The sequence below is a fragment of the Triturus cristatus genome, chromosome 3_1, assembly GCF_964204655.1.
Source record: "Triturus cristatus chromosome 3_1, aTriCri1.1, whole genome shotgun sequence".
NCBI lineage: Eukaryota > Metazoa > Chordata > Amphibia > Caudata > Salamandridae > Triturus > Triturus cristatus.
The window spans coordinates 221,069,176-221,084,684 of NC_140583.1; the positions used below are offsets into that span (position 1 = coordinate 221,069,176).

The following is a 15,509-nucleotide window of genomic DNA, read 5'->3' on the forward strand; positions in this document are numbered from 1 at the left end:
ACAAGGGGGACGGCCATTTTGATACACAAGCGGGTCCTCTCTAATTTCGGTTCCCTTATCCGGGACGACGAGGGCATGTATTTAATCGTCACAGGGTCCCTGATGGGCTCCAGAATTACCTTGGTGTGTGTATATGCCCCAAACTCTGATTCCCCAGATTTCTTTCACTCCCTACACACTCAGCTTGAGAGGTTGGAGCCACAGATTTTGTTAATAGGCAGGGACTTCAATTTGCTACTATCTCCTGAACTAGATAGCACACCCACATCTCCTGACACAAAACCTCAAGCTCGTCGTGTCCTTTCAGAGCTTTGCGAACAGTTTACACTCCTAGATATCTGGCGCTCTCGTAACCCCAACACTACAGACTACACACATTATTCAGGCCAACACAATACTTGGACACGGATCGATTTCTGGCTGCTTTCCCCCGAGGTTTCTGGTTGGTGCACATAATTCAGGGTGCTCCCTAGGACATACTCCGATCATTCCCTGGTCCTGCTGCACTTGAAGGTCCCCCGCCCTGAGGGCTTTGAACATCAGTGGCACTTCCCCAGCTGTGCGCTTCACGATAAAATGTTCATGGCGGAGATTTGCGAGGCGATTGAAGAGTACTGTGCCATTACAAAGGATCAGTAGACTCCTGGGCAGTCCTCTGGGAGGGGTTTAAAGCTGTTATAAGGGGCACTTGTATCGCCAAACACGCCGGGGTGCTTAAAGATCTTCAAAACACATTGTCCCGCATTGAGCGCGAACTCGCGATGCTAGATGCACCAGGTATACATATTGGACCTTCAGAACACCTCTCTTATTTTTTATACAACATTTTATGGAATTTGTTAACCTGGTCTCCCAGTTGTGGCATAATGTGCAAGGCATGACACAACAATTCGACACCTGTGCCCTCCATTCCCGACTTCCATCCCATTTCCTCTCAAAGCAGGCCCGAGTTGCCGGATCTCCCTGGTGACTCCTCAGGTCCTCATCCCTGATATAGTTCACGCAGCACTGGTTCTGCAGTCATTCCTCACATCCCATATCTTATTGAATTCCTCTAGCATCCCCTCACCCTATAGATTGTCTCTTCTGTCTGCTGACACCCGTCCATGTTTCTGGCCCAACTTGTCACTGTGGGCGGGTTCGGGACCCCCCCAGAGTTGGATTATTTCCCTTCTTGCTACGATTAAAGCAGTGTTACGTCATAAAAGAATATATTTTGATAATGATTTTTTCCCCCAGATCCCTAATGGCATCAGTCTCGTAGAGCTGTGATGGGGTACCCCATGTGATAAAAGTGTATGACTAACTTGTTCATAGAGGGGATGCTAGGATCCAGAATTCTAGTAGGGTCTCTTCGAGTAGGTCCTTATAACCCTCATGTCGCACCTGCAGGTACCTGAATCACTGATTTTATGCTAGGTCGTATTTCCCCTGGAGTGTGGCATAGGAGACCATGCCATCATTTGCCCATATATCTCCTAAGTTTGAAATGCCTAAGAGGTTCCACTGTCTATGGCAATCAAGGTGACCAAGATCTTCCAGGAGCCTTGAGTCCCATAAAGGGGTTTCCAAAGTTAGCCTCTTTCCTCCATCTATTTTTTGGTTGGCTTTCCTCCATACTTCTGGGGTTATCTTGTATGGGGTTTAGGAGGGGCTGCTGTTATGTCCACCATAGAGTCACATTACGTATACCCTCTCTCCCATTGCACAGCAGTCTGAAAACAGACCTTGTTTGTTTGGGACATTTCCACGCTATCTTCATTTATTTGTAGAGATTGAAAAGCATAACAAGGGTGAAAGTGTGAAATCCTGAATATTCTGAGAGCACAGTCAGTGAGTGGGATAGTGGAGTCAAAGATGTGCTAAAAAGAAGAAAATATTCAGTAACTCTTTTCTTCACCATCAGGAAACCTCATATTAAAAAACAATCACACATCTTAAATGAAAAATAAATGCAGGTTAACATTATCAGTGGAAAATATACTTTTTTACATTATTAAACCACAGTAATCTAATGCGATCAGTGCAGGTGTCTGTGCCTGAGCAAAGATTCACAGAATTGAATCCTGGTTGGTACAGTGGGGGGTATTGACTTGTGTATTTATAGTGCTACGAGTTCCCAGTCTTTGACAAAAAGCACTGTGCAGATTTAAATTGTTATTTATACCTATATCTTTTATTAATAAGTAATTAGACTATATATAGAAGCATTTTTGCAAGTGTCCAGAACTCCACTGGTAACACAATTACATTACCTCTCAAGAAGAATAAATCTTTCACACCCCAAGTGACTCCATCAGCTAAGGCACACATATACAACCTCCTAGGCAGCCTTTATTTTGGTACCTAACCAATTGAACAGGGTCGAGCAGTATGAGTGTCCAGATAAACCCAGGGCCACTAGAATTATGCGGCAGCTGAGGGCTAAATTATTCAGCAGGAAAAGGCAAGTTATGAGGCTTAATGCAGCACATTTATTTCAAGTATAAATTCATTATTTTTTCGTTTTTACGTTTTTTAACAGTGTTTAGGCATAGAATTCACCTCATTAGTACTAGTTTAACGCCAAAACACAGCTATAAGCAACAAAAAGGTGACCAATCAACCTTTGCGAAGGGTCATTTACTGCGTGGGTGTGTTTTTAGTAACGTTTAATCTGTTTGAGCTCGAAACAACTTTTTGGGGTCAAAATCTAGATTATACCGCAGATTATGAATTATGTGTCAAATACGCCAAATCCCTAATTATGAAGAAAAAACTGTGGCCGCAAAAATGCATAATTCCAGTGACCGTGACTAAATCCCAATTATGGCTGTTTTACTATCCTTCCTTCCTTGCTTGCATGAGGGGCCAGTGCATACTTGCTGTCCAGTGTTGCTTTGGGTCTCAAAGCAATGGCCCATGGGAGGGGAAAATTGAAGCAGAGAAGACACCTTAGTTTTTGAGTCCAGGAGATAGCAGCGAGGGTGATGGAACAACATGGCAATCTGTGTTTTTAACAAACGGCATAGAAAACAGGCTACTTCGCAAGTAGCTATCATTAGTGAAGCAGTTGCAGCAGTCTGAGTGACCCACTGGCTCACAATTATGACTGTCTTTCTCAAATAAAAGGGTATGGGGTGGCCATTTTCCTTGGTAGCATTAGCTTTAGCTTTGCTGAAAAATTGAAAGTGGGGACAACATGTGAGAACTCTTTTTGTTTTTTTAAAGAGAGGGGGTGTGGCCTAGTGGTGAGAGCTGCCAATTTAAGAAATAGTGAAACTGGGTTCAGGTCATGGCATCAGCTCAACATTCTGGTGCCGATTACGATCCGGGAAAAACCGGGTACGAACCGTCGGTCGGAGCGTATTCACCGTCCGACTCGTACCCGGTTGTAAAGCATTACAAACATGGAATTACAATTCGCACGGAAACACCATTTCCGTACGAATCGTAAAAAACACCGACCGACGAAAATATGCATACGAATGTGATCCGGGAATGCTGCGACGTGACGTCGGGACACTTCCAGGCAGCGTTTCACGACCCAGGAAGTACGATTCGAACCGACAGCAGTCCGGACGGCAATATTTTTACGGCACCCAAAAAGTGCCGGAAATGCGAAGTACGGCGCGAAACGACCAGAGTAGGTGGCCCAGTAAGCGCCGTACCCCCCCCAGCCCCCGCATGTACACGCTGTACCCCCCCAAGCCCCCGCATGTACGCGCTGTACCCCCCCAGCCCCCGCATGTACGTGCTGTACCCCCCCCAGCCCCCGCATGTACGCGCCGTACCCCCCCCAGCCCCCGCATGTACGTGCCGTACCCCCCCCAGCCCCCGCATGTACGCGCCGTACCCCCCCAGCCCCCACATGTACGCGCCGTACCCCCGTGTATGTACACCCGAGTACGTGTCGAACCCCCCCGTGTATGTACACCCGAGTACGTGTCGAACCCCCCGTGTATGTACACCCGAGTACGTGTCGAACCCCCCCGTGTATGTACACCCGTGTACGTTCGAGTCGTACCCCCACCCGTGTATGTACGGTGCGTACCCCCAGCGCGTAGCGACACGTACTCGGGTGTACATACACAGGTGGTTCGACACGTACTCGGGTGTACATACACGGGGGGGTTCGACACGTACTCGGGTGTACATACACGTGGGGGTATGGCGCGTACATGCAGGGGCTGGGGGGGTACGGCGCGTACATGCGGGGGCTGGGGGGGGTACGGCGGGTACCGGGCACCTGTTTGGACGTCTCCATGGTTGCTATTGGAGTTCGGTACATGCGGGGGCGGGGGGGGGGGTACGGCGCATACATGCGGGGATGGGGGGGGTACGGCGCGTACATGCGGGAGCTGGGGGGGTACGGCGCGTACATGCGGGGGCTGTGGGGGGGTACGGCGCGTACATGCGGGGGCTGGGGGGGGTACGGCGCGTACCGGGCACCTGTTTGGACGTCTCCATGGTTGCTATTGGAGTTCGGTGCGGACGGTCTTTTAACCATACGGTTGTACAATCGGACGCCCGGGACGGATTGTGATTCCCCGGTCGGACGGGGGTACGCACCGTACATACACGCGTGGGGGTACGACTCGAACGTACACGGGTGTACATACACGGGGGGTTCGACACGTACTCGGGTGTACATACACGGGGGGGTTCGACACGTACTCGGGTGTACATACACGGCGGGGTTCGACACGTACTCGGGTGTACATACACGGGTGGTTCGACACATACTCGGGTGTACATACACGGGGGGTTCGACACGTACTCGGGTGTACATACACGTGGGGGTACGGCGCGTACATGCGGGGGCTGGGGGGGGTACGGCACGTACATGCGGGGGCTGGGGGGGTACGGCGCGTACCGGGCACCTGTTTGGACGTCTCTATGGTTGCTATTGGAGTTCGGTACATGCGGGGGCTGGGGGGGTACGGCGCGTACATGCGGGGGCTGGGGTGGGGGTACGGCACGTACATGCGGGGGCTGGGGGGGGTACGGCGCATACATGCGGGGGCTGGGGGGGTACGGCGCGTACATGCGGGAGCTGGGGGGGTACGGCGCGTACATGCGGGGGCTGTGGGGGGGTACGGCGCGTACATGCAGGGGCTGGGGGGGTACGGCGCGTACCGGGCACCTGTTTGGACGTCTCCATGGTTGCTATTGGAGTTCGGTGCGGACGGTCTTTTAACCATACGGTTGTACAATCGGACGCCCGGGACGGATTGTGATTCCCCGGTCGGACTTCGCTTTTCACGTTTGTACGGTAAATCGTCCGAGGACGTGTCGGACACTTTTTCCGACCCGAGGACGTGTGGGGAATTATTCCCAATGCGACTCGTGTGGGCTTTTTACCATGCGAATCATGATTGCCAGTTTGTACGGCACTTGTACGATTCGTACGGTAAAAAGACCGGATGCGAGTCGTACGGGAATTTTTTTTACCGGATCGTAATTGGCACCTCTGTGTTCATGCCCTGCTCTATGTAATCTGGTCTTAACTGATCCCTAGTTAGAATATTATTCTTTGTACAACACCTTTGATTTGAGATGCTTCTGCTACTTTAAAATTGTTAGATCTAAATGATCAGGGCCGGACTGGCCGTAGTGGGCACCGGGCGTTTCACCGGTGGGCCGCTAGGGTGGGGGCCGGTTATGGGCCCGTGGGGGGCTGTTTTTGTTACCAGGGGCCTGCAATATCCACCCCCGGTAATAAAATTGGTCGGAACAGACCCTTGCAAACAGGGCCGGACTGGCTGCATTAGGCACTGGGCATCTCCCCAGTGTGCCGCCAGGGCTGGGGCCGATTTTGGCCCCCTGGCAGGCCGATTTTGTTACAGGGCCATTTTTGCAGCATAGCTGCAATATCGGCCGCTGTAATGAAATCGGCCAAAACCGACCCTGACAAACTGCTCTGCCGCACCCCACACCCCCCGGGGGGGGGGCGGCCGAGCTCTTTGCCAGAGCCGATTTTGGTTCCCAGTCCAGCCCTGCTTGCAAACAGCTCGGCCGCTCCCCCTCAGCCCCACAGGGGGGGCTGCCGAGCCGTTTGCCAGTACCAGTTTCAGTTTCCAGTCCGGCCCTGTAAATGATTCCACTGTTTCTTGCACCTCGGCCGGTGATAAAACCAAAAAAATCAAGTGTATTGGTGCTGCCTGACTCGTTGTCACAACACCCTGGTCTACCATAAACACATCCGTGTTTAATCATTTTGAATTTGTTGAATTGATGACACAATGACACAGATTGCAACATGTGGCAGTGCAATTTTGCACCACATTTGTGAACTGCATAGATTGCACTGGTACCAGCGTTATTTCACACTACTCTTTATACTGTTGGAAAAGTACAAGAAATGATCAGTGCAACATCAACTTTTAAACCAGTTGGTCGGTCCAAATTGTGGTGCAAAATTGCATCTGTGGTGGTGTAATATTTCATCAACATTTTTAGACCTTTTCCACAAATATTGTTAACACACTTATATTGCACGTTTCCGGTTTATTCTGCACCAACATTTCTGGATTGCACTTGTGATGTGGCATTCTATGCCAACAAGTGTTCCATGTATTAAAGCTACCTATCTTGTAGAGCCCGACCAGCTTAGAGCTACTTGGCTTTGGCTATGCTTGTTAAATTTATCAAGGATCTGCTACCCATTTTTTTTTAAATGTCACGTTGAGCCATATGGAAGCTCAATTACCCTTTTTAACAATAGAATATACCTATGCGTGGTTTAGAAAAACTAAAAATGAAATCTAAAACGTTCTTTTCAAATCGATATGTGTTAATATATCTGCACATATGCCTTTTATTTTTTCCTACCTCTCAAGCCTTCAAGCAGATGCTTTCGAGATCGAACAAAGTGTATCTAGGCAGTACGCCATGATCGCCGTCACTTAAAAAAGCAGAGCATTTACACTGCTCCTTGCTGGAAAATTATAATACTGGGTGTAGGGACTGCATGAACAACAAATATGCAAATAGCTATTGTTTGCGATACCAAGGCCCGCATTTATTGGATTTTGGCATAGGGCAGCGCAGCAAGGCACCGGAAGGGCAGGAATGCAACGTGTTTATGCAATACAGTGCTTTCCTGTCCTTTCTTCCTGTGCTTGTGCAGTTTCAGTAGCTTTGTGGCAACGTAGGCATGCTTACACCATGGTGCAAGGGTGCCTCCGTTGCATACAGGATTGTTTTTGTGCAGCAGAGGGCACCTTCCTGCACAGAAACAATCCTCAGATATGCTTTCTTCTTTCTATGTGTGCTGCAGAAAACAGCATATATAGAAAGAGGAAAAAAGGAGGAGAAATAGAGAGATTTCTCCTTGTAATGCCTCACCTTGGGAAGCGTACAGATTTGGCGCTTCCTCAGGTTTACATAATTTTGTAGATCTGTGGCAGTGTCAAAATCCATGAATGTTGCGTGGGAAAACCCACCACAATGCCAATGTAACGCCTTCTGGGCGCACAGTAAGGCTACGCAGTGATTTGCTATGCGTTCCCTTACTCAAGATTTAGGAGGCCACTCAAAGCCACACAGGGTGGCTTTGCGTGGCTTCAGAAATTGGGTTGAGAGCCCTGCATCATGCATGTACTACTTTACGTGGTGCAAAAGTGACGCAGGGCTCTCATAAATAAGCACACAAGGGATTTCCATGCAAATTGTTTGAGAAAAAATGGGTCCATGTGTCAAAAACTGATGTGAGGACGCATTTCACACTGAAACAGAGCACGGGACGGATGGATTTACATTTAGCATACATTTTAAATTACTTTTGTAGCAATGTCCCATAGTTCTGCAAAAGCAACATTATGTCAAATCGTGCATCACTAACAACACGCACATATTTATTACGGCATCACTTCCTGTGACTGATTATCACTACCTAGTGCTTATGCAAATTTGTTCCCCAGTTATAACTTTTAGGGCTTGTGTCCTGGCGAGGGACGGCTTTAACGCTGGTGGCGCCCAGTGTGACAATCATTTTTGGTGCCTCCACACACCATGACCACCTCCTCTCACTTCCATCGTGCAAAAGTGCCCCTCATCTGTCCAATCACAAGTTATTGCTAAACACAGCGCCCCCTCCACAGGTCAGCGCCCAGTGCGACTGCACCGGTGGCCCTGCCCGAAAGCTGTCTCTGGTCCTGGCCACACACACGGATGACTTACCGTGCTGTTGCTGATGCTGTCCACCTCCTGTTTCCCAAGGTAACCCTCTGTGACCTTAATGATGACGGGAAAAGAGGTTTCAAAGTTTCGCACGAACTCCTTCAGCGAGTACTCCCTCGCGCCCCACTTGATATTTGCCGTCTCCATCTTCAGAATCGGGAGGCTGGGAAGGGGTTTCCGCATTTCTGATTGTTTTAGCATGTTTTCGACGACGCTGTAGCTTCTCTGCCCTCGCCTCATGGACCTTCACCGAGCCTGTTGCCCCGTGCACGGGGCCGCTGCCAGCAGGAAGTGTTTGCTGTTAAATCGACAGGCACTGCCATGCACAGCTTGCTAGAGGCTGAGGAGGTATGCACAAACAGTGTCACTAGGCAGCCTCTCACTAACCGGTTTTTCGCTCTCTGATGGACCTTTGCACAGCGACGCGGTTTTTTTGTGTGGCCTATGTTATGACTTTCTAGTAATGCGGAACTGAGACTTCAAAAAGACGCCGATTTACTGAAATGTGGATCTCAAACAGTGTGTGAGCAAGTGTGGGAAACCGACTTGCATTAGGCGCGGCAAACCCGTGCAGTGAACTGTGTGAGAGAGATCTACCAACCACTCGCTCACTCAACCTGGATTTAAATTCTATTTCTTAGGAGGGATATCATTTGTTTTGTATAACACCGTGTTCGCCGCCTGCAAGGGTGATTGCCACGGATGAGGTTCCCAGTAGGCGGGCTCTTGTTTCCTGGTTACAATACAGGTGGCTGTGCGGGCCGCCGTAGGACGTGGTGGTATGTGACCTTTCCACAACCACGTGTGAGTTTGATGAGTGAGTCCTGTTTGTACATCTCGGTTACTACCTTTCCTAGCACTTTACCTAATTACGGTAAAAGAGAGCGAGCTTGAACTTGTCTGCAGCCCTGAGGACACGGCAGGGTTTCACCACGGCCTGTACAGGCATCTGGGACAATACCTGGCCGAGCGCAGGATTAACAAGAGACAATAGCTCTTCTTTCATGTAATGCCAAAGCAGTTTCAGGTCATAGGTCATTAGAGGAACCAGAGGTACAACTTTGTTAAAAGGATGTCTATTACCTGAGTTTTCGTAATTAGGTGAAAGGGTCAAGGCTGTTAAATCATTTTCCTGGACTCAAGGATCTAAACTACATTTTATCATATTAAGATTTTTTTCCTTCAAAATGTTGTTGCAGATCACCCATTACTTCTAAGCCATGCAACTCCGCTACATTGTAGCGTGGAATAGGCCCCTTTCTGAAAAACACTGGTCGTTCATGGACCAGATGGTCACCGGGGTTAATATCTGGCAGGATTGCCGATAACCCCGACTTCCCTCCTGGGTGTAGCTCGGAAGTGTTCAGCTGCTGGTGCGAACGGGGGTGCAAACGGGTGGGCTCCCTCTTCGATCCTTCGGGGGTCATCCCCTTTGATCAACTCCAGCAAGACTATTCTCTTCTTCCATCTGACATGTTGCATTACCTGCAGCTGCGCCATTGGGTGCCCTCCCAGGGCTACAGGTTGGGTGCCTCCTGCCCACTCACCAGCTTCGAGAAATGGCTGGTTCCTAAGGAGGGGGATAAGCATCTTATCTCTGATCTCTATGCTCTACTCACTGATAACGGCTACACTGGGAAGAAGAATTGGGGCACTCCCTCTCCACTAAAGAATGGAATGGCATTTACTATAGAGTACTCCGCACTGAACATAACATGGCTGGTACGGATGTGGCCAACTAAATAGCCTCCTACTACTATTTCACTCCTGCACAAATTCACAGATGGAAAAAGGGCGCTCAGATCTCTTGGTGGGGCTGTGGGCATGCGGGCTCTCTTCTTCACCTCCTCTGGCATTGCCCCAAACTGACTAGATTCTGGGAGCAGGTCTTAGATGAAATTGATTTAGCATTCGACACTGCTATACTGTCCTCCCCAGTGTATACTGTACCTGGGCTACCTAACCTTTTGACGTTTCCCCTGTGATCGATCTGGGGTCGGCAGGTGGCTTTAGCATTAGATGCAGTACGCCAAGTGATCCTCGCGCCCTGGGGGTCCGAGATCATCACAGACCATTTTTCATGGTACCATAAACATTAGTTCTTCTTTAGCAATGGAGCGTATGTCCCTCACTATTGAGAGCAGAGCAGCCGCTTATCCTGACTTGTGGGCCCCCTTTATCCGAATCCTCTCGGTAGAATTTAGGGAAGGGACCTGCCCGAGATACCTGTAGACACTGCACTTGCTCCTTCATGATGTGCAGAAGCAGCCATCCTCTTCAGGGTTGAGCACCGATAAGGGGCCCGTGGAAGCATTCCACAGCTCAACATGCAACTGTTGCAAAAACCAGGTGTGGAGGTGGGGGGTGTGGGGAGTGGACAGAGAATTATATTGTTTTGTGTTTTTCTTCTGGTGGTTTATCTTGCTTTCTTCAACTTTTAATGTTTAAAATCGTCCATACATCGCTGCCGGCCTACGGGTTGTAGGCATACAACTGTGTACCATTTGTCCTACACTATTTAACCCCTTCAGTGCCCCGCCCTTTCCCCGCCCTGTGCCGGGCGTTGCATTAGCGGGCGGGGTTCATGACGAGATAGTCTCGTCATGGGCACAGCGCAACCGCGCTCCATGACGAGACCATCTCGTCATGGGCACTGAAGGAGTTAAGCTGTCGGCCTTTGGTTGGAGGCAGAAAGCTGTGATATCTACATCGCAGACTCCAATAAACAGCACTGTTCCATAAAATGTTGTTGCACATTTTGATGATCTTTTCCTTAAAGAAATTCTTCAGGTGACTGGCAAGAAGGTGGAATCGAGGTACGCCTGGATCAATGGGGCTATAGTTCTGTGACAATATAAAACAGTTCTTTGAATAGACTTGGGGCTGGGGTAGCACATAAAGAGAACTAAACTTTCCTTGCCTTCTGAAGTTTACATGTATACACAGCTTTTCCCACGATGTGAGAGCTTCTAGATGAGGGGTCTCCACTCTTTTCTACAGTGAGAGCTACTTCTGTTCATGGAAAGTCCTTCTGAGCTACTAACGTATTTTATAACTGTACAATAGTGACAACGAGTGTTAACATTATACTATGATCACCCCAAGTAGCTGGATTATCAGTAATGACCACCCAAACATTCCATGTAAGGTTACCAATGGAAATGCCATGAAATCGTTTATCAATATTAAATTACCCCACTTGAGTAATGAAGTAACATTCAACTCATCACAGGTCCATCGTCATTCTTCTTTATTTTGTTTGACATACGTAACTCATTCCTTAATTTATTAGGTCTCGCCTGACCCAGCGCATGCGCTGGTCTGGCGAGACTTTTTGAGAGGGCTCCAAAAAGTGCTACCAGGCCAGCCTAGAGGGTTAGTGCAAGTGCGCGGGCGCGCGCGCTGCGCTTGACCGCCATTACTTTCACTTTCGCGGCCGCACGGCCGCTTTGATGTTTGATCGCTCTTGCGATCACTTTCGGGGCTGCACGGCTGCTTGTTTTTTTTTTCTGTTCCCTGTGTTGTTTTAATTTTGCCCAAGATCGCGCATCTTGTCAACCAGCACTATTACCACCATGTTTTAGTGTATAAATCTATAATTATAAGTAACCTTGTTTTATTAGTTTGCACACCCCCCTGGATTCAGTGACTGCTTGGCCTGGGGTGCCTATATTGCGCTTAGTGTAGCTGGCGGTTTTTCTAGTGCTACTTTTCACTGTTTCCTGAAAGGCGCATTGCTTGATGTTGCTCCGGAGGAATCGAATGATATATTTTCTAAAACTCTCAAAGTGGATTTTTGTTGCTATTCTGTGAACTTTTAAAGTGCAGTTCGTAACAAAGTCACAGTTCTGGTTTTCCTTGTGTGTTCTCGCAGTCCTTTGGCGGATGGCAACTCCTCCCTTGCTTTCCACCAGAGCATTTGTAAATAAACACTGCCCGTTTCGATGTGATCTGTGAAACTATAAACAGTGCATGAAATAAGTGCTGCTGATTAAGCATCGCAGGGAGTTTGGGATGTCTCCGCACAAGAAACAAGCCTATTCCTCGCATATCTGCAGAAGTATGCAGAGCTGTGTGATCTTGTGCTCCGCTGTGCACACTGTAAAGTGATAACATCCTCCCGCCCCCGTTCAGGACTCAGCTTTTCCCTCACACTCGGCTGGAATGAACCCCCCCCCCCCAACCAACGGAGGCACCTGTCATTCTTCGCACATTACTGGGGGATTACCTAAACTCACGGGTGCCTAGAGACTCCGCGCTCTGGGAGCTATTTATATTACCGTATGTCTCTGGGGCTGGTGCCACCTTATTAATTTGGACATTGTTCTAAAGTCTTCACTTCTCATTCACGCATTCTTCCAGTTTAAAGGACACTTAGCATCTGGTTCCTCTTGTTGCTTTTTACTACGTGGTATTAGTACATGTTTTGTTTTTTGTAACATTTATTAAGGAAATAGCTTGAAGATGGCAGCACACAGAATGATATAGTGCGGATTACTTGCATCAAGGCACTTGTCTTTCTGTCTGTGTGTTAAAAAGCCTTGGAATGTGTCCATAAATGTTTCCCGATGCAAGTATGCATTCCTGTATCAGACTGCTTGACCCAGTGTGTAGTAATTGTATAGCTCTTCAATCACAGGTGGTACAGCACCCAGGAGAATGTACTCCATGGCTAAACACTTATAAGGTCCCAAAGGCGAGACCTATTGGCTATGCCAATGCTTGTATAATCTGTTCCTTTGTCTGGAATGTATGTCATATGTTGACAAACCCAGCTTCTTTTCTATTTCAACCGCTCTATTGAGGACATACAGCAATTTCTTAATCCATGCCTTTAAGAAATTCATTTTGGATAAGCAGAAATATGTGCGAAGTAAACATTGAAAAAAGTGAAATTTTGATCTGTGGCCCTCACCTTTTTGCAATCGCAGCCTATGGACGCTGAGCTAAGGGATCCCATCTGTCCCTGTGAGCTCTGTCAAAGAACTAGGGGGCATATCAACAACAACCGGCGATAATTATCTCTAAGCGCACTTAGCTCTAGGATAATTATCGCCGGCTAGCGTGAATTTTTATCGCTGAGATAGCGTGCTATTAGCAACGCTTATCTCAATAGCGATAAAAATTCTCACGCTAACAGGCTAACGTGAGATTATCGCTGGAAACCCAGCGATAATCTCACGTTACCTTGTTGATAGGGACAGGCAAACTTAGCCATGATATCCTCCTTCCATAGGATATCATGGCTAAATCTGAAAAATACCAGACGTAAAAAATCAGCGTTAACCGCGGTTAGCGCTGCTTTTTTTGTCTCTAACAAGGTTAGCGACATTCTTGATAATAGGAGAAATGTCGCTTAGCGACATTTCTCCTATTATTTTGCTCTGGAACGCCCCCTTTGCATCTCATTAGAGATGCAAGGGGAAGCGTAGAGTAAAAGGGTGCTAACATGCAAATTTGCATGTTAGCACCCTGTTGTTGATAGGGCGCTAGTTTTATCTCTCCTTTTTTGGCTTTTAAAGATAAAGCCCTTGTTGATATGCCCCTAGATGATAAACTTCATAAAGAACTATGGGGCATATTAACAAGCCAGGCGATAAAATTATCGCCGCTTTAGCGGTAGAAAACTGCCGCTAAAACGGCGATAATGGGCTTGATAATATGCTCTATGGAATTCCAATTGAAGCCCATGTTAGATGTAAAGGACATCTAACATGGGCTTCTATTGGAATTCAATAGAGCATATTATCAAGCCCATTATCGCCGTTTTAGCGGCAGTTTTCTGCCGCTAAAGCGGCGATAATTTTATCGCCTGGCTTGTTAATATGCCCCTATGGGGCATATCAACAACAACCGGTGATAATTATCTCTCAGCGCACTTAGCGCTAGGATAATTATCGCCGGCTAGCGTGAATTTTTATCGCTGAGATAGCGTGCTATTAGCAACGCTTATCTCAATAGCAATAAAAATCCTCACACTAACAGGCTAACGTGAGATTATCGCTGGAAACCCAGCGATAATCTTACGTTACCTTGTTGATAGGGACAGGCAAACTTAGCCATGATATCCTCCTTCCATAGGATATCATGGCTAAGTCAGAAAAATACCAGACGTAAAAAAGCAGCGTTAACCGCGGTTAGCGCTGCTTTTTTTGTTTTTAACAGGGTTAGCGATATTCTTGATAATAGGAGAAATGTCGCTTAGCGACATTTCTCCTATTATTTTACTCTGGAACGCCCCCTTTGCATCTCATTAGAGATGCAAGGGGAAGCGTAGAGTAAAAGGGTGCTAACATGCAAATTTGCATGTTAGCACCCTGTTGTTGATAGGGCCCTAGTTTTATCTCTTCTTTTTTGGCTTTTAAAGCCAAAAAAGCAGAGATAAGTGGCTTTAAAAGCCAAAAAAGGAGAGATAAAACTAGCGCCCTATCAACAACAGGGTGCTAACATGCAAATTTACATGTTAGCACCCTTTTACTCTACGCTTCCCCTTGCATCTCTAATGAGATGCAAAGGGGGCGTTCCAGAGTAAAATAATAGGAGAAATGTCGCTAAGCGACATTTCTACTATTATCAAGAATATCGCTAACCCTGTTAGAGACAAAAAAAGCAGCGCTAACCGCGGTTAACGCTGCTTTTTTACGTCTGGTATTTTTCTGACTTAGCCATGATAGCCTATGGAAGGAGGATATCATGGCTAAGTTTGTCTGTCCCTATCAACAAGCTAACGTGAGATTATCGCTGGGTTTCCAGCGATAATCTCACGTTAGCCACTTAGCGTGAGGATTTTTATCGCTATTGAGATAAGCGTTGCTAATAGCACGCTATCTCAGCGATAAAAATCAACGCTAGCCGGCGATAATTATCCTAGCGCTAAGTGCGCTTAGCGATAATTATCGCCGGTTGTTGTTGATATGCCCCTATCTCTTGAAGCATAGATCAATTCCACATCCTCATGTTCTCATCAACTGAAACTTAATTGGAAAAGTCTCTTGTGAGTGCAGAGAAGGTAGTGTCAGCAACTGTTCTTCCCAAACATGATTCCATAGCCTGTTATTTAGGAGTCCCTGCAAAACTTTTGTCCAGACTTCAATTGATCCAGAATACAGCAGTGAGTGCACAAAGTTGACCATGTCACTGGAACAGAGAATACTTTTAAAAGACCTCGGTCTGGCCCACACACCTATAAACTACACTGGCACCTCTGTTCGTATGACTTGGATCACTAAATACACTTCTATACGATCTTTGTATTCTCCATTGCATGACAGGGCTTTTGTCCCACAATTAACAAAAGCTTGCCTTGGAAGGGAAATCTTTTCCAGTTTTTGTTTTGAAATCCTGGA

The 15,509-nt window shown here is 47.5% G+C and overlaps 1 protein-coding gene across 1 annotated transcript in view; it reads right to left on the reverse strand.

The window, feature by feature from the left end:
• Nucleotides 1–8,738, reverse strand: part of LOC146859963 (uncharacterized) — a 219,363-nt gene extending 210,625 nt beyond the window's left edge. Inside the window, exon 1 of the mRNA XM_085643715.1 lies at nt 8,164–8,738. Coding sequence (XP_085499841.1) covers nt 8,164–8,403 — 240 coding nt within the window. The 5' untranslated portion in view covers nt 8,404–8,738. The remainder of the gene's footprint in view (nt 1–8,163) is intronic.
• Between the last annotated feature and the right edge of the window lie 6,771 nt (nt 8,739–15,509).